This window comes from Phyllostomus discolor, chromosome 13 (genome assembly GCF_004126475.2).
Source record: "Phyllostomus discolor isolate MPI-MPIP mPhyDis1 chromosome 13, mPhyDis1.pri.v3, whole genome shotgun sequence".
Classification (NCBI taxonomy): domain Eukaryota; kingdom Metazoa; phylum Chordata; class Mammalia; order Chiroptera; family Phyllostomidae; genus Phyllostomus; species Phyllostomus discolor.
The window spans coordinates 21,688,508-21,711,112 of record NC_040915.2 but is presented as its reverse complement, the minus strand read 5'-3'; the positions used below and the strand labels follow the sequence as shown (position 1 = coordinate 21,711,112).

The 22,605-nt window shown below is 47.3% G+C and overlaps 1 protein-coding gene across 2 annotated transcripts; it reads left to right on the top strand.

Annotated features, from left to right (window-relative positions):
• The first annotated feature begins 688 nt into the window (after positions 1-688).
• On the top strand, positions 689-22,318 carry SLC36A2 (solute carrier family 36 member 2). 2 transcript variants are annotated; one of them, XM_036013950.1, is made up of 10 exons: positions 689-972; positions 3,940-4,030; positions 4,779-4,867; positions 5,404-5,499; positions 9,379-9,463; positions 12,438-12,656; positions 14,017-14,115; positions 16,338-16,504; positions 18,654-18,791; positions 20,979-22,318. In XM_036013950.1, the coding sequence occupies exons 1-10, from the start codon at positions 809-811 to the stop codon at positions 21,355-21,357; spliced, it is 1,527 nt and encodes a 508-aa protein (XP_035869843.1). In that variant the 5' UTR covers positions 689-808; the 3' UTR covers positions 21,358-22,318. The 2 variants fall into 2 exon arrangements, with proteins under 2 accessions (XP_035869843.1, XP_028383865.1); XM_028528064.2 differs by having other exon boundaries at positions 691-972; positions 18,654-18,823; positions 20,979-22,317.
• Positions 22,319-22,605: the final 287 nt, after the last annotated feature.

Sequence of the window (22,605 nt, the reverse complement as noted above, 5' to 3'; positions counted from 1 at the left end):
AGTGGTGATCTTAGGCAAATCACGCCCTCTCCCGGCCCAGCGCCCTGCCCAGTGAAACTTGACTGGGGGACTGGAAAATCTCTGCCTTGCAACGTCCCCATTTTTCCAAGAGAATTTCCACTCCTCTCTCCCTGGAGCCTCACAAGAGCTAAGACGCAGTAAGAGGTGAGTGAGTGATTTTTTTCCCCCCAAAAAGAACCTTCCAGGAGAGGGGTGCTCCCTCTGGAAGGACGCCCTCCAGCAGGCCCGCAGCCCTGCCCTGGAATGCCCACGGCGGTGGGAGGGCGTGGGCATGCCCTTGGAATACCGGAAACGGGGGCTGGTTAAAAAGCGCGAGGAGCCCGGCTCTGGTTCCTACTCTTTCATTCTCTAGGTATGAGAACGTGGGCAGGCTCCTTTATTTAGTTCGGAGCCTGCTTCCCTCATTAGGTAATTTATAGGATTAAATGAGAAAATACAGGTAGAGCACTTAAAAGAGTCAGTGAATAAATACTAGTTATTGAAATGATCAGTATCGTAGTCACCACTGCCGTTACTATTGCTAGGTAAGGGGTGGATAACGACTCCCTTCCCAAATCCCTCCCCCCTTCTCTGTCTCCTCCCAACCAGCTCCTCTTCCACAGCGTCTGAGGCCAGGAGGAGCACCCTCTGGGGGAGGTGGGTGGGGCCTCACTCCAGTTTGGCCAGAGCTTGCTAAGAAGGAACAGGCCACTGAGTTGGGGTTTGCACCTGACCAGACACCTCCCTGCTTGCCTGTTTCTAACACAGACCTCCTCATCACCCAGAGGTCTCAGCTTCTGAAGCGGTCATGCCCGAAACACAGCGTGCTGGGGGTCCCCAGGGAGCTGTGGAGCTCAAACTGGACCTCAGGTCACCTCTGCAAAGTGCCGAGAAGCTGCAGGACAAGGACTCCAGCTTCTTGGAGGGAAGTGCTTCCGAGTTGCCGGTCTTGGAGAAGACAAAGGGTATAACGTGAGTGCTCTTCCCCACCGTCCCCTCATCTGCCCATCCAGCCTGGAAGCTTGCACTGGCAAAAGCCCTGGGGTCACGGTGGGTGGGTAGGTAGGCATCTGACCCCTAACCTTTTGCACAGATGGGGACACCAAGGTTGCAAAAGGGGCAGTTCTAGGCTGAGTCAGGCTGAGAGCTTAAAGGAACAGGAGTGGAAAGTGTCAGAAAACCCTTAGCATATAGTGAACTAGCTTCCAACACGTGCAGGTGGGGAAACTGAGGCCCGGCCATCCCAGGCCTTTCACTGGGGTCATTGGCAGGATGGGGGCTGGAATCCACTGCTGGCCCTAAAGTCAGTTTTGCTCCTGGCCCATTTTGATAACATTGAGGAGGTGGGCAGAACCCCCAGCTTCTTGGAGGAGGAGATAAGACCTGTCTCCTCCCTGCAGTGGTGCTGGCCTCTCCTTCCTTGAGACGTGCCACGGTGACATCAAAACCACAGGGTACGGACGAGTCCAGTTTCTCCCTGACGTGTGTTTCGGGGGGTGGGGAGGGTAGGAGAGGATCACTCACGAGGCTTTCAAACCATGACAAGGAAGGATTTACTGAAAGTTCAGGCAGGGAAGCCAGCTGCAAGGCTCCAGCTCCCCTGGCCTCCACCACTGGAACAGAGAGGCAAGTTCCCCAGGAGAAACGGGTGGGGTGGCGAGGAGCGGGAGAGCTCTGTTGCTTTACGGAGACAGGTTAGACACCACCGGTGTGCGAGAAAGAACAACTGCGTTCAAGTTGTGACTCTGCTTCTTCCCTTCTCCGAGCCTCAGTTTTCCCAGGTGCAAAAACAGAGATAAAACAGTGGCATGTGAATTTGAGGAGGCAGCCTTGGAAGTTAAATCCAAAGGAAGGGGGTGGGGGTTGAAGAAGGAGAGAGAAGCTACTATGAGGGGCAAGCAAAGCCCCTTTCCACGCCATCTTGCAGAGCAATCGAGGGGTGGACAAGGCAACCTTCACATCTATCTCACAGAAAAGAATCTGAGGGTTCTGTTGCCCCGGGGCCAGTTCTGAAGGTTGCTAAGAATGCATGACAAGGCCTCGAGGGTGAATTCTCTAGGCCTTGGGCCAGCCACTGCCGAGTTGGGGTATTTCTCAATCCGAGGCCTTGAGGGAGCCAATTGGCTCTTGCTTCTTGAACTGATGCATAGTTTGGTGGCAATCTAGGCTACTTAAGAATCAAAGAAAGGAAGCAACTAGAGGGCCCCTCCGGCCTGCAGGGAAGTAGTAAAACAGGTCTGGTAAGCATGGTTCCTATGGGGTCAGCTGACTTGAGTTCCAGTCCCCACTTAGCTGCCTCCCAGCTGAGTGACAGAACCTCTCTGTGCCCGGTTTCTCCTCTGTGACATGACAATGTGCTCCTCCCGGGATGGCTGCACGGGTGAATTGCACACAAAGCCACCAAGTGTCATGTTCCAGAAGTGGTAGCTGCTGTGAACAGCATGCTAGTCCAAGGTCACCGAAGGAATTGGGGCCAAAACCCAGGCTTCCCGCCTCCCAGCTCAGTGCTCTGCACAACTCACCCCGCTGTTTCCAAGCCAGCTGAGTGGCCCAAAGTTAAATTTTGATTTCCTAAGTCCAGAGTGACCCACTGACTTTTTCCTACTTGCAAGACAAGCACATCATTGGAGGGCCACAGGGCACTGCGCTCGCTGGGTCAGCAGTATTAACACCCACGGGGAGAGGGGAAGGCGTGCAGAGACTCAGTCTCCTTCTCCCCCAATTGTTCTCCTTAACCCTTGAATTAACGGGGAGAGCCTCAGGAAGCTAGAGAAATGAGGGTTTAACCAAGTGTTTGGAGCAGTTATTTCAAAATAGCACTCCTCCAAATATTGACGGAGGTTCAGCAGTGTGGGTACATTGCCCAAAATGGCACAGTTAGTTAGGTAGTAAGTAGCCTTGGGTTTTAATCCCTGATGTGTCCTAGCTCAGAGGCTGGGCTCCTTCCAGAATACTCCTGCTGCTCCCTATAAGAAGCCTCCTCTCCAGAAGGCTCTCCTTGGGGAATTCCCAAGGCTTCTGAAATTGAAGGTGTAAATTCATTACTCACCTCGGTTTAACCTGGTCCGGGTGCAGAGAGGTAAAAAACAGGTTGTTTTGTAATTCGTCAACAGAGAGCATTCCTCCCCAGAATCTTATCTCTGGAGCTGTAGACCTTGTCCTCTGGTCAGCTCTCTGTCTTAAAGAAAAGGTCGGAGTGGTTTTGTGTGTGTTGGGGTGGGAGGAGTTGTGCCCTGCCCCAGCTTGGTATCCTGGCTTGAGGTGGGAGGGGGGAATCATTCTGCAGCTCAATCCTCAAGTGACCCTGTGCTAACAGACTGCAGGGGGGACCCAAGTCATCTGACCTATTTATTCAGGAGTCACAGTGACTTCCTTGCTGCCTGCCCGTTTCTTCTCTGCATTCAATTCAGTCCTGTCTCTGCTACTAGTTTGATGACCTTGGGCTGTTCGCTTCCCACTGTCCGAGTCTCAGTTTCCTTGGTTATGAAATGGGGTGTCCTTTACTTATCTGTCTGGGCCTGTTTCTGGGAAACAGTCCAGTGGAAGTGGAGTTAAGAACTCCAAAGCAGTCCTGAGTTCAAATCCAAGTTTATCCTTGGACAAGTCATTTTTAAAAACCTCTATTCTCAGTTTCCTCATCGACTTCCTTGCTTTGACAAGAGGATTAAATGAGATAATACGTGTAAAGAAGTTAACATAATATCTGTTACATAGTAAGCATTACAATGATATATTGAGTGTCAGGTGCTACAACCAGGAGAGTTCTGGACAGACCCTGCAGGAGACTCAGAGGTGCCGGGCAAGGCCACGGGGACTGTGAGGTGGCCCGGAGCTCACCGATCTACCTGAACTCCGGTGTTGGCGTGCCGGGAGAGAATGTCTGTTGGATCTCCTCCCCTCCACACACCCAGGTCCTCACGTGTTTTTCCTCCCCTTTAGAGCCTTCCAGGCCCTGATTCACCTGGTAAAATGCAACATGGGCACAGGCATCCTGGGACTTCCCCTGGCTGTGAAGAATGCAGGCCTCCTGGTAAGGAGGGCGGGGCCAGTACAACTGGGCTGTGGCCGGGAGCGGGCTGGAGAGGCTCTCAGGGCTGTCCAACCTATTGGCGTCTCTGGGCCACACTGGAAGAAGAAGAGTTATCTTGGGCCACACATTAAATATGCAAACACTAATGGAAACTGATGAGCAAAAAAAAGTTTTATGTAAATTTACATTCTGTGTTGGGCTTCATTCATAGCCATCCTGGGTCACACGCAGCCCATGGGCCATGGTTTGGACACCCCTGCAAGGGGTTGTAGTGGCTTGCAACGAGCAGTCCTTCCGGTCCAGACTTGGAGTCTAGACATCGAGTCTGAGCTGGAGTTCCAGCTCTGCCACAGACTTTGAGTGGCCTTTGCAAGTCGTTTGTCCGCTCTGGGCCTCAGTTTCCTCCTTTGCAGAATGCAGGGGTTGGGCCGTGACTTTGCAGTTGTGTTCCATAGAGCACTACCTCCCAGGGATGCCTCAGAGGCCACTAAAGGTCAGAATTCTGGTCCCTTACTCCCACCACATCACCCCATTGTCCTGGCTTTAAGTACTTTTTTGGAGTACTCCTTGATATTGTATTTGAAAGAATAGCTGTCGCTGCTAAAAAAAAAAAAAAAAAAAAAAAGGCTTGCAAACCAGTTTGAGTTCTTGGAGTCCTGAATATCTGCATTACCAAATGCCTCCCCACAGTGTTCTTCACAAACTCATTCTCCTTTCTCTGCCCCTCTCTTGCGCACCCCTGCTCCAGACAGGCCCACTGAGTTTGCTGGCGATGGGCTTCGTCGCCTGCCACTGCATGCACATCCTGGTCAGGTGTGCCCAGCACTTCTGCCACAGGTAAGGGCAGCAGCGTCCTTGTGTCAAATCCTTTGGTGCTTGTTTCTCAGGGGCATCCCAGGAACACCCTACACATAACAAGGGTTGATTTCTTCATTTCCTCCAACAAGGCCAAGAACAATACAAAAGCCTTCAGGGCAGGGACACAAGGGGAGGCTCCGCCACATGACTCAGCGGGTGCCCTCAGTCAGGCCCCGGTGCCTAACTCCCTGGCTCACCTGCGAACTGCACATAAACAATCCCCGCCTAACCCTGCCTCCAGGAATTGTCAAGAGGATCCAGTGGGATCGTGGGTATGAAAACTACAGTCCCCGTGCAAAGTGTCTATTATACAGTAACTAACCCACCTGACAAGTAAGGAAAACAATCCACCAAGGAAGTGCCTCCAGGTGTCAAAGTCTGAACCAGAACTTTGGTCGCTGCCCCAGTGTCCTTTCCACCGCAGCTGGGTCCTGCCTTGCTGTGTGTCTCCTGACTTCTCAGTGTATGACCTTACATTTGCTTCTTAGTAACTGTGTGTGCACTTTCTCCTGCAGGCTTAACAAGCCCTTTATGGACTATGGGGATACAGTGATGCACGGACTAGAGGCCAGCCCCAGCACCTGGCTCCAGGACCATGCGCACTGGGGAAGGTAACTTGTTCTTGCTTTGCCAGAAGTGGGATAAGATACAGGAGGAGGAAGCGCGGCCACCAGGCATGCCTTCTTCCCTGGAAAGCTGGCTCCTTTAGCATAGAATGTTGCACTTTCCACACAGAAAGGGGTACACTGGCAACCTTCCCGGTCCAGCTCCTCCTTATAATCCTACAAAACAGGGTGTTCATTTCTTCATTTTGCAGCTTTTATGATACTCACTTTTTTATTAAACCACATTTATCCAGCTCAGACTGGTGTGGCTCAGTGGACTGGGCACTGTCCCACAAACCAAAGGGTCACCAGTTCAGTTCCCCATCAGGGCACGTGCCTGGGCTGCAGGCCAGGTCCTCGGTTGGGAGCATGTGAGAGGCCACCGATCAATCGATGTTTCTCTTGCACATCAATGTTTCTCTCCTTCTCTTTGTCCCTCCCTTTCCCTCTCTCTAAAAATAAATAAATAAAATATTTAAAAAAAATAAAAGCACTTACCCAGTTGCTACTATGTCCCAGGCCCTGGAAATACTGTGAGGGACAAGGCAAACGGGGCTTTGCCCTCGCAAAACTCATAGTCCAGTGGGAAAGACAGACAGTTTAAGACACAGTTACTTAATAGCCACTGGGATAAGGACAACGAAGGAAGGAAGTAGCTGCTACCAAGCAGATAAGGAGATGTGGGTGGGCTTGGGGGGGCTTCCTTGGAAGGAAGGGGTCCTTGAGGGTGAGGAACGGCCTAGGGCAGAGTAGGCAAGAGCCTGGGGGGCCTTCCAGGAGGAAGGGAGAGCAAGGTTTGAAGGTCCTGAAGCAGAAAGGAGTGTGTGGCCATTTCAGGGTCCAGAAAGACCAGGTAGCTTGAGCTTAGAGAGTCAGGGAGATTGAGCAACAGAAGGATGCAGGGGCCAATCTAGCTGTACTCTTCAGACCCTCTCAAAGGTTTTGCTCTTTTCTTAAAAGCAACCAGGAAGCCATTGGTTTTAAGAAAGGGAAGTAATTAAAGGTTTAATCAGGGAAGTAATCATTTGCATTGTTTAAACAACTGCCTGACTTCTATAAGGAGACTAGATTGCACAGGAGCGAGAGTAGATTAGTCAGACCCGTGAGGATGCTGTTGACGATGTCCAGGCAGCTGGCCGTGGTGGCTGGGGCCAAGCTGCTGACGGTGGGGAGAGAGATAAGTGAATTTGGTCATGATTCGGGTCCCCGGGTTGTGGGGAAAGGAAAAGGTCAAGGTTGGCTTAGTTTCTGTTTTGGACAAGTTGTGTTTGAGATGTCTGGGAGATAGGCAGGTGGGGTTATTAAGTGGGTAGTTGTATGTATAAGTGTGAAACTGTCTTCATGCAGGAGATGCAGAACTGAAGTCATCAGCCATGAAGCCAGGGGGCAGAGGAGGTCTCTTACTTAGGGAGTGAGTTTATAGTGAGAAGAAAAAACGGAGAAGAGCTAATACATTAATGACTCTTTGGTGGGCTGGTGTCTTCCTCCTGCAGTGCCCACCTTTGAGCTTTCAGGGACGACACGGAACAAGTCAACCCCCTCTGTCCTCAGGTACCTGGGACTAAATCCACTCTTTTGTCTTTGATTTCACCCCACCCCATCTGCCTCCTCTTTTCTGAGTGCTGTCTACCAGGGGTGTCAAACTCATTTTCACCAGGGGCCACATCAGCTTTGCAGTTGCCTTCCAAGGGCCGAATGTAATTTTAGGACTGTATAAATATAACTGCTCCTTCACTGGGGGCAAGGAGCTCAGGACTGCTGCTGGGTAGAAACAAGGTGCTGGGCCAGACAAAACAAGGTGGAGGGCCGGATTCGGCCCATAGGCCTTGTGTTTGCCACCTGTGGTAGACTGTCAAAGTGTCCCCTGAATTGTGATACCCCAGACTGCAGTACCTGAGGTGTGCTCTGCTGCTCATATAATGTAGTCTACTCAGCATCACGGGTCTGGCACCTCCTTGGCCCAAAACCCCTCACGTACTGCATTAACCAAGTCAGCCAATGAGCAGGCTAGGAAGGCTATGGGACAACAACCAGAATTTTCCCAGGCGTGTCACCCAAAAGGAGGTTTTTGCCCGTTGCAACCCCTCAAATCCTTCTACTCATTGTTGGTCATATAAAGAAGCTTTTCGGCTCTTGCTCTTTTTAGGAACCTTACTCCGCTAACCATCTCGTCTCCTATAATTTGAACTTCTTTTTTGAACTACACGCTCTTCATCTCAATACCTAAATGTATTCATGTATCTCCATCTTAAAAATAATAAAATAAATTAATGAAGCTTCCTGGGCCGTACACCATTCTCTAGCCATCACCCTATGTCACATTCGACATCTGGTTTTTCAACAGATAGATATTTACTGAATATCTACAACGCGCCAGGAAGTGCTTTAGGCAGTGGGTCTGAAATGGTGAACAAAATGGGCACTACCAAGACCAGAGCTCACAATGTAGCTTCCAGAAAAGCTACCCTCAGACTTCACTTCTGAACATCCCATTCATATCTCTTCCATGGGTCACCTGGCTTTTTTGTTCTGATGGGTCTACAGTTCTTTCCACTAAGGTCCTAAAAGACCTCCTTGTTGTGCCTTCTTTGCCCTGGAGAACCTCTAAGCAGCATGGGGTCCAATGGACTATTCTCTTCTTCAAACATTCTCTCTCCTTTTGTCTGTTAAACTCTTTTTCACCCTCGTTTCCCGCCCACCTCTCCGGTCATTCCTTTGCATTTGTTGCAGCCTTCTCTGTTTCTGTCCTTCCTTTCAATATCGGTGTTCTCCAGGGGTTGGAATGCTGCCTTCTCTTTTTCTCATGCTGCACACTCTTCTTTGCTGATCTGCCTTCTCCAGGCTTTATCCATTACCGACAAATCCACAGTTCCAGACCTCGATATATAGCTGTCTCCCAAACGTCTCCTATAGGAACCTCAGGCTAAACAATTCAGGAACTGAATGTGTAATTTCTTCCCTTTCCCCCTAAAACCTGCTCTTCCTTCTGAGTATCCCAGTTCATTTTGTTGTCCAAGCTGCAAACCTGCCAATCACCTGAAATCATTGCCTTTCTCTTTACCCTGGGTTCTATAAGTCCTAGCTTCCTAACATCTCTTCAAATGCTTTAATCCTCTCATCTTAATGGTCACATCTTTGTACAGGCTGCTGCCATCTTCCACCTCCATTACCGTAAGGGTCTCCTACTCAAGATCTTCCCATCCTTGGTCTTGCGCCCTCTGTGTGTTCTCCACATGGCAGCTGGCGAACTTTGCCTGATCCCTCTGCCGAAATGCTCCCTCTTCACTTTTCTCTCCATTTCCTCCTCCGTCTCTTTCTTCTTTTATCTCTCTTTCTTCCCTTCCCCAAGAGACTGTCACTTAGCTATTGGTTTTTCTAAGAAGACTATCTGCTGTATAGTTCGGGTAAAAATGCCCTTTTTACCATGGCCTTTCCTGCCATATTGTTTTTGTTCCATCTTTCCCACCAGTCTATAAACCACTAGAGGAAGGGACCATGTGTTATTTGTCTGTGTATCTTCAATGCCCAGGTAGGAAAAAAATTTAAGTGTTAATAATAGCTAATGAAAGCATTGTGGCTACTGCCTTACATCGATTAGTTTCAGTTATAAGAAATGCATCAGAGCCAGGTTGGGGAGAGATTCCTGATCATGAAGAATTTTACCACTTGCTGAGCTGAGAATGTGAGGGTGGTTGAGAATCATATTCATAAAAGAGCTATTGTTACCTCACTTTGTATTACTGCCCCATTGTTGACTGTGGTGGCATGAGTGAGGGTGCTGGTAGAGGGTCAGCAACCCCTGGGGACAGGAGCGGACATGACAAGCTAACTCTTTTTTTATAACCAGTATCCTTTTTTTTTTTTTGTCTCTCTCCTTTCTTCCAGGCATATGGTGACCTTCTTCCTTGTATTCACCCAGATGGGCTTCTGCTGTGTGTACATTGTGTTTCTGGCTGATAATTTAAAACAGGTAGAGTCTTCTAGAGAAGGTGGGAGGGAAATGGACTTGGAGTGTCCTCTAGCTGTTCAACTAAAGGCTTCTTCTTTAGGGGGTCCTGGTGTCCTCATCAATATAAAACAGAAAGTTAAACTAGTTGCTATCAAAAAACCCAGACTTTCCCCAGTTCACTTAGCTGCAGATTCCTTTAAGTGGTTACTTTTTCCACAATAACCTTTGCCCCGTGGCTTGGACTTGTCCTCAGGGTTGGTCTCTAAAATTAGACTGCAAGGAATCTTGGATTTTGCAATCTTGCTTTGGAGTGTAATTATCCTAAAGTCTTCTGAAACTGATAAGGGTCTTTTGGGCTAATACCTGACCTTCTTTGGGCCATCTACATCTTCCTGTAGCTGTTTCACCTTCCTGGTTTCACAGCCGTTGGCTCCAGGAAGTTCTCTCCATCTAACCCAGAAGTTGCCATGTAGCAATTGGAACAAACGAATATGAGGAATAACAGAGGACACCCTTAGTCAGCCAGTAAGCTTTAAAAAGAGAACTGTTCCTTGGGGGGTCTTTTTCTATTCATGGTAATACCAGAAATTGAGAAATGTAAAAAAAAAAATCAGCAGGAAAAAATAGTAAGCATTCAGAGGTAGTTTCTATTATGTGTCAGGCACAGTACTGAGTATTGTGTATGCTGTCCCCCATTTAGCTCTCTCCATGACCTTATCAGAGTAGGTATGACAAGAAAACCACTACTATAAACTCTTTAATGTATCTAAGGCCACAGAGTCGCAGTTAAACAATGTAGGCCTTTAGACAGAGCTCAAGTTCCTTAACATTATGCTGTATTGCTCCTCAAAACAAAGCAAGATTGGTCTTCATGCAACCACTTGTGGTTATTGTCTTAACATAGTATTAACTGGTTAGCATTTTGCCATTTCCTTACAGGTTTCAATGTAATTTTAATAGTTTACTAATATTTCATCACACAGATTGACCATGACTTCGTCTTCTATTGTTGGATATTTTCTTTGGTTCCCTTTATTTTTCTACTAGAATCTGCCCAAGCCTTAGTCCACCCCTTTCTTTCCTTAGTATGTATTTCTTAAAGTAAAATTGCTGGGTCAAAGAGTTTGGTTGTTCTGAAGGCTTTTAAAACACGTTGCCAGATTGCTGCTCAGAAATCAATCTGATATCAGCAGAACTTTATTTATCATCTGTCCAGAGACAAGGCAAGCATTGTCTTGAGGAGTTTGCAGAGTCAGTGGAATGCATTCTAAAACACAAAAAGTTAAATATCAAGATGATAATGTGGTGCCAAGTCAGGACACCACTACCAACACCCTGAGGTTGGGGTGCTTCGTTGCAAACTAAGGGTAGAAACGTGTGAGCAAGGGAAGGCTCCCTCTGGATGTGCCCCTGAGTGGGGTGCTGAAGAGCGGTGGTGGCAGCCAAGGTGGGAGGAGGGAGGAGTGAACACCTGTGGGCAGGATGCAGGGGACGAGCTCCAGAGCGGACCTACAGCTGGTTGTAGAGGAGCCTTCAAGGTTGAATGGAGCTCATTTATGAAGGGCCTTGAATGCCTGGCTAAGGTTCCAAGTATGTTTTCTACTGCAGTGGGGAATCAGAAAAAAAAAGACAATGATTTATTTAACTATTCACGATACGTTGTTAAATGAAAAGGACATTTCAAAAGAAGAGGATGCTATGATTGTAGTCTGATAAATTAAAAGGGATGCATATCATACACGCCATTGTGATATTGTATAGGAAATGTATAGATGCCTATATATTCCACAGCATTACTGTGGCTACCTGTGGGTACTAAGCTAGAAGACCCTTGCTTTACATTTTATTCTTGCCTGACTTAATTGTTGTGCAGTGGATTGCTTGCACAATTAGACAGTTCCCATCAAGTTATGCTGATTCTTACTGAGGGTGGTACCATCCCTCCCCTGTCCTGACTTTGCTGGTGGGTGTTTATATTGTGTGTAGGACGGTGTTTCTTGTTTGTCACAATGGTGGGGGGTGCCAAAAGATTTTATTGGGAGGGGTCCAGGGATGGTAAGTGTCCTGCAGTGAATGGTCCAATCCTCTCAAGAAAGGGTTTTGTCACTTAAAATGCCAGTATTGGTTTATTTGAGACAGTTAAGTGGTGGAGGTTTTCTGTTTGTTTGTTTGTTTGTTTGTTTAAGCAAAAGAAAGAGATTCTGGGGAACCTGAGTGGAAAATAAGTTTAGTAGAAGAATATTGACTAACTTCCAAATAACAGAGAAAGCTAAAAGAAGGGGTAGGGGCGCCTCAGAAAAGAACAGGAACCAGGGCAGTCTCGGGGATGTAGACAGAACTGATGTCTCCTCAGGGATCCCTTGTCAAAATTAAGTTGTATGCTCTCTTATTCTGTCCCTGTGTCGTTTTGCTAGTTGTTTTGATCCAGATTGCAGGGAGAGATTGTGAATGCCCTAGTTGAGCCAAAGGCCAGTCCTGTAGTTCTGCCACATGTCTGTGACTTACAATCCTCCAAGGTTGTATCTGGGTGAGAGAATTCACCGATAATAAATCAAAACCAGGAGGAATGGATGCTGGGTTGCCAAAAGCTACCAAATAGCTGCTATAAATCCAGGTTGTTGTTTTTTTATTATTTCTACTAGCCCTGGCTAGTGTGGCTCAGTCAGTTGGGTGCTGTCCTGTACACCTCAAGGTCGCCAGTTAGAGTGTGTGCAAGAGGCAGCTGATCAATATTTCTCTCCCACTCTTTCTCCCTCCGTTCTCCTCTCTCTAGAATCAATAAAAGGAAAAAAAATTAATAAATGTATTTGTGCTGCCTCTTTTGAGGAGGCATGGTACAGAAGATTTATAATAAGAAGTCCTAAATTCACCCTAATTCAAGTGAGATATTCTAGCCCTTTGGGGGAGGGAGTCTGATTGTGCAACAGGACTGAGCTAATTGTGTGGCCAGAAGATTTACTGATTCTTCCACTTGTTTTTCTCATCCTTCCCCCAGGTGGTGGAAGCCATGAATGGCACCACCATCAGCTGCCACAACAACGAGACAGTGATTCCAATGCCCACCATGGACTCTCGACTCTACATGCTCGCCTTCCTGCCCTTCCTGATGCTGCTGGTCCTCATTCGGAACCTCAGGATTATGTCCATCCTCTCCATGCTGGCCAACATCAGCATGCTGGTCAGCTTGATCATCATCAGCCAGTACATCGCCCAGGTTCGTGCATACCACAGACCTGACTCCTGCCGGGGGCAGAAGCTTTTATCAATAACAGACTCATACCTGGCGCCAGCACTTTGGGTAGGGAACGTTCACCTCATTCTTCAGCCTAGTACGTGTCTCACCATGACATTCCTTCCATAAAGATGTCCCTGTGAAATCTGATTCTTCTGGCTGTCTCTTCTTTCATGTTGCTTCTCCTATACTGGTTTGATGTCAAATTCTGGCTTTAAAAAAAATGCTTTGTAAGGAAAACATCTTAATTGGTGACCTACAGATCATTCTTGGAATAGTTAGATAAGCAGCAAAAGGCAGATGAAAAGCAACCTCTTCCTGTGGAATTTCATCTGTATAGTCTTACAACTCTAGCTACAATTCCAGGCATTCAAAATCACCCTTAGAGAACTCAGGAGAAAAAAAACTCATACTTTATCACAGAGATATAAAGTCTTGAAATACCAAAAGCCAATCTATCATGATATAAATTATGTCTTTGAAATTGAGTTATGAATATTAATTTTCCCTCAATTTCCTACTTTTCTATCCTTTCTAATTTTTATTTTGTAGAATGGACAAGGCTATATAGAAATTTAAACCCCAAGAGCCCTTTGTTATACCTAATACCTTTCAGGTATTTTTCGCTTTCAGGAGTCACAAGGGGAAAAAAAAAGTTATATTGTCCATGGAATTTAGTAATATTAGCAAAACAGTCAAATATTTTAGGATAACTATAGGTAAGTGTTATATTCCTTAAGGCAATATTGATAAATGCCACAAAATTGATTTTATAGTGAAATAACTTTCCTGATTCATACTGGGACAATTCCAGAGGTTGCCCAATTAGGGGAACGGTCCTGTGACGATTTTCACGTTCTGGGTCACAGGGTACAGAGCATGCTTCTCCCTCTTCGATGTGTAGCTCATTGAAGAAGAGGAGGAGACTTTCCTATTTAACCAGTTCCTGTGGGCTCCCTGGAATCTCACTGTAACTACAGTCAGCAACTTCCAGCCCCCGTGACCACTGTACCTTCAAAGTGCTCCTGGGCACTTTAGGCCGGAGCTAACCTCTGGCGGGCAAGCCTTTCTTTTGCTGGATTCAGCTGAGCCAGGCTCCCTGTGTGTGTGAGATTCTGCTTCTTTAGTACTTCAGCAGTGCCTTGAGTCCCCCCGCCACCCTTGGCTGTTTGTTCTGGAGCAGTGTTCAAATCAACCTGTTATTACCTACTTCCTTTTGAAGTTTTCTAAATTTCTTGACATTTCATTAAGAAAAAATCAGATCTACTTTCAGAATACTCTCTTAAAGGAGCCCAAACATGCTCCGAGGGTTAATGTCTTACCCCATGTCTCTTTTCTATAGGATATTCCGGACCCCAGCCAGCTGCCACTGACAACAAGTTGGGAGACCTACTCTCTCTTCTTTGGAACAGCTATTTTTTCATTTGAAAGCATTGGCTTGGTAAGGCGTGAATCGGGGTAGCAGGTCCCTGGCGCAGTGGGTGGCCTTCTGAGCAGGAGCTGGGAGCTCTGGGTTTCCACGCACACGAGAGACCGAGAGACTGGAACCCCTGGCCTCACCAGGGTGAGCTGTCATCAGCAGGAGAAAAGCGGGTTACGACAGAGCAGCAGTCAGGATACAGAGTTCGAATCCTCTTCCAGTACATCTATTAAACCTTTATCTTCATATCCACACGTTTCTTAATCTTTTAGAATCAAGACAAAGGGAGATGTATAATTTAATGACAGGACTTGGCGAAACATAAAGAAGTTTTAAACTGGAAAATACTGTATACTTACAGTGGATTATTATATAGTTTCTACTTCCCCCCTTGAGGAAGGAGAGTGCTGTGTATACGACTTTTTAAGTTTACTTCTCATTTACATACAGTACGATTCATTTTGGGGGGTGAAGGGGCATTGTACATTTCTATAAGTTTTGAGAAATGCAGAGTCATTGATGCACAACAATCAGGACCCAGAATAATTCCCTCACCACAAAAAACTCCCTCGGGTTGCCTGCTTTGTAGTCAGCTCCCCCTGCCACCATTAACCCTGGCAACCACCTTCCGTTTGCTGTGTGTAGTGTCTTATCTTTCCCAGAACAGACAGGGAATCGAAAGGTGTGTAACCTTTTGAGACTGGCTTCTTCCCCCTAGCTGCATTTAAGATCGTCCATATTGTTGCCTGCATCCGTCCATCACTTTCCATCTCTTGAGCATGCACTGTACAGCGATACTGCAATTTGTTTACCAGGTCACCTGCAGAAGCAAATTAAGGTTGTTTCCAGGTTTTGACGGTTATGAATGATGCCGCTGTAAGCATTTGCATGCAGGTTTTTGTGTGAACGTAAGTTTTTGTTTCTCAGGGTGCAGGTTCGCTGGGTCACAGACAGAATATAATTGAGTCTTGGTTTTTAAGCCAATTGGACCATCTTTGTCTTTTAAATTGATGTGGTTAGACTATTTGTGGTTCACATAATTATTATGGTTAGTACATCTGTGTTTTATTTGTTTTCTTTTTCCCCTTCCTCTTGCTTTTCTTCTGTTTTTCCTTTTTTGTCTTCTTTTGGATTATTTGAATACTTCTTAGTATTCCACTTTTGTTTGCCTATCGGATTTCTGCCTAGTATATCTCTTTCTCTAATACCTACAGTGGTTGCTCTGGGAATTCTAACATACATAAATAATTTTGCACGGTTTACTTAGAATTAATATTTTATCATTTCTGGTGAACTGTGTGTAAAAATCTTATAGTCATATAGGTCCTTTTACTTTCCTTCCTCTATGTTGTATTGCCCATTAGTATTATATCTAAGTACATGAAAACACCATCATCCTTGGCTGGTGTGGCTCAGTGGACTGAGCATGGGCCTGCATACCAGGGGGTCACAGTTCAATTCCCAGTTAGGGCACATGCCTGGGCTGTGGGCTGGGTCCCTAGTAGGGGGTGCATGGGAGGCAGCCACATTGATGTTTCTCTCTCTTTCTCCTTCCCTTTCCCTCTGTCTAAAAATAAATAAATAAAATCTTTTAAAAAAACTATCATCAGACAATCATACATATTCCTTACTTACAACAAACTTACAAGGAGAAAATTAGTCTCTTATATCTACCCAGATAATTATGATTTTTGCTGCTCTTTATTCTTTTTTTAATTTTAATTGTTGTCCAAGTACAGTTTTCTGCCTTTTACTCCCATCCCAGCCCCACCCCCGCCGTGCTCTTTATTCTTGAATTCACAAGTTTCCCTCTTGTACATTTCCCACCAGCATGAAGACCCTTCATTAGCATTTTTTTATTTTTAAAAAATTGTTTTGAATTTATACCTCATATAAGTGGAATCATACAGTATCTGCCCTTTTGTGTCTGGCTTATTCTGTTTAGTATAATGTCCTCGAGATTCATACATGTTGTGGCATGTGTCAGAATCGTCTTCCTCTTTACGGCTGAATAATGTTCCATTGTGCGTATGTACCACATTCTGTTTATCCATCCATCCATCACCGGACGGACACTTGGGAGGCTTCCACCTTTGGCTGTTGTGAATCGTGGTGCCGTGGACATGGGGCAGTTCCAGGTCCTGCTGCAATTCTCCTGGCGTATACCCAGAAGTGGTGTGCCTTTCTTCATATTCACGTCCCTGTTTCTCCTCCCGTCTTCTCACACTGTGCTATTTCCGTAGGTTCTGCCCCTGGAGAACAAGATGAAGGACACCCGCCGTTTCCCAGCTATCCTGTCCTTGGGAATGTCCATCATCACTGCCCTGTACATTGTCATCAGTGTTCTGGGCTACTTGCGGTTTCAAAACGACATCAAGGCCAGCATAACCCTTAACCTGCCCAACTGCTGGTAACTTTACGGGCCCTCAGGTGGTGGGGACTTGGGGCTGGGTGGGAACGTTCAGGTCACTTGCCCCTCCTTCCACAGATGGCACACTGAGGTCTGGAGGGCCTCCCAGGGGGAGCCCCGGGCTCTGGGTCCCCTGTTCAGGGAGCTCCTCCTCCCACCGCAGCCTCTTGTGCTGGGCGAGGCCTTGCTGGCACAGTATGAAGGAGGATGTGATTTGGGGAGAAAGGGAAGAAATGAGACCTAAGGAGAGAAGGGAAGGGTCTGAGGAGCGCGAGAGGCAGAGAGGGGAGTCGGTGGGTGGCAACACTTCCAATTATGTTTGCAAAGGCTGTGTTGCCAAGTCTCGCTTGCCACGGCCAGTGGTGCGCACGCCCGAGTCAGAGCAGCTAGGATGAAAAAGCAGTAAAGCAGAACCCCTTGGGGGAGGCTGCTGTAAAAATGTTCTGTTCAAATGCACTCAGTTCACACAACAGTTAGCTGAGCCAGACTTTGACACCGAGGCATATTGTTAATTACAAGATGCCTGCCTTTTTAAGGGTCACTTGGAGGCTTAATTTGCCTTAAATGGGGTACCTATCCTAAGTTGATAAATGTCACTCATCAAGCATTTACTGCATGCCCATTATACACAGATGGCAGTCTAGACACATGGGGGTATGGGTCGTGCTGATGTGAGTAGACTATGAACTTGAGCTTCACTCATTGTCTTGCCTGACTCATAATCCACTGGGAATGTGGGAGGGATAGATGGTATACATAGGCAATTATAACACAGAATAGAAAAAGAAGCCCTCCAGAGGAACAAAGAGGTCTCAGGAACTATCTTTATTTTATTTTGTTTTATTTTATTTTATTTTATTTATTTATTTTAAAGAGAGAGGAATGGAGGAGAAAGAGGGAAGGAAACAGTGATGTGAGAGAGAAACATTGATTGCCTTCCGCCTTCTGCGAGAGCCCCAGTGGGGCAGTGCACAGAGCCTGCACCAGGCATGTGCCCTGACTGCGAATCGAACCTGCAACCCTTTGGTTTACAGAACAATGCCTAATCCACTGAGCCTCAGCAGCAAGGAAAGGCCTTGGGGACTTTCGAGGAAAGAAACTACACTGGAATAAGGCAACAGAGGATGCTGTTGTCTAACAAGACAACGCTGCCCAGACAAGGCCAACTCTGGTGCTTCTGGCTCCCAGTTCCAGTTGCACTGCCTCCTGACTTGAGGTCGTGGATGGTTTACTTCCCCTCTCTGACCCTCAGTTTCCTCATCTATAAAGCAGAATTGGCGTGAGGATTGAGTTGGGCATGTCTAAAAGCATCTGGCATGTAGTACCTGCTCAAAAGGTGGAAATTTCAAGAAATCTGTGGGGTTTGGACAGATGAAAGTAGAATAAGTGGTATTCCAGGCATTGGGACTAGTGAGAGCAAAAAACACGGAAATGTGGACGTCAGCTTTTTAAGGAATGACCTAAACACAGGCTCAGACGTACACATAAATGCACAGGTGTATCAAACATGGGAGATGCATCTATCATGTTTGTAAATTAAAGAAAAAATGTCGTATCTACCTAGGTCAAAAAAGGCTTTGATAAAACTCAACACCCCCCATCACACACTCTCTCTGCCTCCAGCCTGCAGCCTGCAAGGAACCCCGCCCTCTTCCTACCACCCCAGCCCTCACACAGCCCTATTCATAGACTGCCTCCTCCCCCAAGGATCTGGGACTCTACAGTTCTGGCAACCTACTAGAAGCCTTTGTCATGTGCCAAGAGCTTTGAGGGATCCAGAGAATTCTTAAGGACAGAGATCACAGGGACCAGAATCTTTTAGATCCAGGGTTTTGGTCTTCATGACTTATCACTTGTCTCTCCCTGGGCAAGGTACCCAGACTGAGCCCCCCTATCCTAACATCGGAAATGGAGCATCAAGTGATAGTGGTTTGTGAGGTGTTATCCATACCTATGCTCAAGACGACCCTCTCACCTGTTGCCTTTCAAATCCGTGACGCTCAGCCTATTTCCACTGCGTGCTCTGCTGGGACTCCTTCTTGGCTCTTAGAAGTCCAGAGGGACTGTCCTGAGGTCAGAGGTTAACGTGCGAGGAGGCTGGATGCCAGAGGCCAGTGGTCAGAGGAAGCATCGCTGTTTTGTCCTGCAGGCTGTACCAGTCGGTCAAGCTCCTCTACATCACCGGCATCCTGTGCAGCTACGCCCTGCAGTTCTACGTCCCCGCAGAAATCGTCATCCCCTTGGCCGTCTCCCGGGTGTCCAAACGCTGGGCACTGCTCCTGGACCTGTCTGTCCGCTTCACCATGGTCTCCCTGACGTGTGAGTAGAGGGCAGAGAGAAGTGTTGCTCTTTGTCTGAGAGCTGTCGGAAATCAGCCAGATGATAAAGGGGAGTCATACTAACCAGCGCTGATTGAGCACTAACTGTTTCAGGCACCGGAAAAGGCTCTGCAAGTAGTAATTCATTTAATCTCAGGGGCAACCCAATTCTCACAACTACCTAGACAGACCTACTGCTGTACATACAGCCTGAGGAAGGGACGCAGCTTATCAAACAACAATCATATCAGGACTGATATCTATTAAACACCTACTGTGTGCCAGCCACGCTGCTATGCTTTTTTTAGTCCACACTTCATAGACTTTCATTCGGTCCTGCAGGAACTCTTATGAGGTAGGACTATGACAAGCCCTACTTTACAAATGAGAACGCTGGCGCAGGGAGTGATGAGTATTTGGCCGAGATGTGGCAGAGGTGGGATATGAACCCAAGTCACGGAAGCCCAGAGCCAGCACCCTCCGCCTCCCGGGGAGAGGTTGCAAATGAGCCAGTGAGTCTCGTCTGGCAGCGGAACTGTGCTGTTTGACCCTCACACTGTATAAATGTACCAACCTGGGTCAGCATTAAAAATGTGGGAGATTCACATACAAATCCGTGTTTCTAACGTTTTGTGGGATGGGGGGCAATGATTTGGCAACTCTAGGGTCACATTCCCCATTGTGACCAGAAATCCGCTGGACTTGCCCCCGGGACAGGCCCTGCTCACTGGCTGGCTTCAGCCGGCCCTACTCACCCCCTCGCAGCCCTCCCCCACTCCAGGCCCCAGGAACCCGGGTGCCCCATTTCTGCGAGTACCTCAACGGGGACAAAGGGAGTGACAGAGATTCCCGCACTGAGTGTGACAGGGCCCAGCCGTTTCTAAAGCTCCTTTTCATTGTGCTTCTAAGAGTGTCCCTCTTGCTCCTTGCTGTATTAGACCAGGCCATATAGTTCACTGGACACCAATTTTCCCCCTTTGAAGTAATCTCTTCCCAATTGGCCCTGGGAGGCAGGGACACTACCATTTAGGACCTTAGAGACTCCAGACAGAGGAAGGACTTGGTCCCAAATATGAAGCTAAGAATTTCTGAAGCCTAAAACCAGGACTTTAGCACCAATCAATACATAACAGTAAATAACTTTTCTGGGTGTTTTACATTGATTAACTTGTTTAAAACTTTAGTATTGTTTGAAATATGGTCCATAATACCCAAAAGTGTAGATACTGTTGATCCCTCTTTTGTAAGTGAGGAAATAAGATGAGAAGGGGGCAAGGGCTTGCCCACGGCCACACGAGAAGCCAGAATCCCGCCTCCAGACCCACTTACATTGTCACGTTAGCGATTAAAGTGTTAGCTCAGTGACGGCAGGCTGTGTTCTCCGTTTTCACCTGTTTTATACATTGATACGTGCTAAATAGTTGGAATACTTCCCACACTGTTATTTAGTGTAGCCGAATCATTGAAAATGCAGGGATTCACAATGTACCTTAGTGGCATAAGCATTATTTTAAACTAAAAACATTTGAACAAACAGCAGCCACAGGGGGAAAAGAAGAATTCATTTTATCTGAACTTCCTTTGCTGAATTAAGCAGGACCCTCCTGAAAGTAGACACTCCCTCTCTGGGAGGTTTTCAGCCAGGACGGAGGTTTTCAGACTGACTGTCATGACACACCGAGAAATCACTTCAAAAAACTTTATGAGACCGTCATGCCTTCCACTTGTCTTGCGGAGAAGCTCTGCCCTCTCCCTTTCACCCTAGAAAATGGGGGTGGGAACCCGTCTCTGGCTCTTCCAGGAGCCAATTCACCTGAAGGTTCCCTAGCCTGAATAAGCTTTGTCTTTTCTCCTGTTAACCTGTCTATTGTCAGGTAAGTTTGCAGGGCCCCATCACGGAACCTAAGTGGGCTTTCTCCTCCCAAGGATATGAATCCATATATTTGAAAAACGACTGGAAGGAGATGCAGCAAATTTTTCGTGTGTAACCTCTAGTGAATGCAAGAGGGGGCATTATGGGAGTTTCAGCTTTTTCTTTATGTAACTGACTGTATGAGAAACAGCTGGCTTCTGTTTTAAGGAAAGGAGTTTAAAAACAAACTTTAAGAGCTTGGCTAGGCCCAGATGATCTGCCTCTCCTGTATCCTCACCCACAGGCGTCTTGGCCATCCTCATCCCCCGCCTGGACCTGGTCCTCGCCCTGATGGGCTCCGTGAGCAGCAGCGCCCTGGCGCTCATCATCCCGCCCCTCCTGGAGATCACCACCTACTACTCGGAGGGCATGAGCCCCCTCGCCATTGCCAAGGACGTCCTGATCAGCATCCTGGGCTTCGTGGGCTTTGTGGTGGGGACCTACCAGGCCCTGGACGAGCTGATCCAGCCGGGACACCCTGCCACCTTTTCCAACTCTACCACTTTTATTTAGTGAGAATGGCACAGCTCCTCCCCCACCAGCACCTGATTTTTAATGATATGGAACTCTTTTATACATGCATTATCTTTATTTTGCAAGGACTCACCAACTACGAGGTCTAAGACGGTAATTTAAATGTTTTTTATTCCTTTTCTTTCCATCTCTAGCTTTCTGCTACGTTGAGAGCTCTCCCATGGTAGACTCTCAATTCCATCCAACTTTTGGGCAATTCACGCAGTGATTTTTACACCTTGAGTGGAGCTATGCAAGAAGTCACCACTGGGGGCACCCAAGTGGCAGCAACTGGCAGAAGGAGGTGTGGCCAGCTAAGGCTGACCTGGGTTTGATGGACAAAGGGTTTCGGCAAAGAGTGGACAGCTCCAGCATCGAGATGGAGAGGGCCAAGAGGGCCATTGTGAGCCACAACTTGCAGACAGAAGAGCCATCGTATTTGTCAAGGGCAATACACTTTCTAAACCAGTGGGTAAAGTTTTGGCCCAATTCAAAGATCCCAGCAATAGATCGGAGGCATGGAAATAGCTGTGCCAATGGTGGGGGGAAGGGGTGGACAATGACACCATTGGACATTATTTTCCTGTTATGTCTTGCACCATCTTGATTACCTACTGTGGGCCAAGCATAGTTCTAGGCTCTTGTAGTAGATTACAAAACTGGCCACAAATTCCTCTTAACAATGTGGCTTTTCAGCTCCTCCCATCAAGAGGGGAAATCTACCCTCGGCATCAGGTCTTAGACTCTGATGTGCTTTGGCCAAGGGGATGTTAGTAAAGGTGATGCAAACAGAGGTTTGGCGATGGCTTGTGCATCAGGGCTTTCACCCCTTGCTGTGTTGTGGAGCCAAGACCGCCAGGTGACAAAGCCTGCTGCAGGATGGGAGGCCATTTGAAGCAGAAACCAACTACTCCAGTTGAGCCCTGCCCCCCAAGCCTGTCAGCCTGCCAACTTCCGGTCACATAAGTGAAGCCATTCTTAGACTACATGCAGCCCCAGTGAAGCTGACCCAGACCATACGAACTGACCAGATGATCCACAGAATTGCGAGAAAATAAATGTTTGTGATTTTAAGCCATGAGGTGTGGGAGTTTTTATGCAGCAGAAGTTAACTGATACATTACTCTAATGGACACACACCAGTGAGTGAAAAAGGAATCCCGGCCCTCAAGAAGCTGGTCCACTGTCCTCTGGGAGAGAATGGCAGGTAAGCAACTCAGCACAGGTCCTTATAAGGGCAGGGGACACTCACTGCTCTGGAGTCCTAGCAATGACATTCCACAGGGGGTGCCATTGAGAATTGGGTCTCCCAGCAGGGAATTCAGTCCTGCTGCCTCGACATTTCCAGTGCCCTCTCT

Coding starts and splice junctions, on each gene's coding strand:
- SLC36A2 (XM_036013950.1), top strand. CDS start 809: ATGCCCGAAACACAGCGTGCTGGGGGTCCCCAGGGAGCTGTGGAGCTC. Junction 14,116..16,337: donor CATTTGAAAGCATTGGCTTG/GTAAGGCGTGAA, acceptor CTATTTCCGTAG/GTTCTGCCCCTGGAGAACAA. Junction 18,792..20,978: donor TGGGCACTGCTCCTGGACCT/GTCTGTCCGCTT, acceptor CCTCACCCACAG/GCGTCTTGGCCATCCTCATC.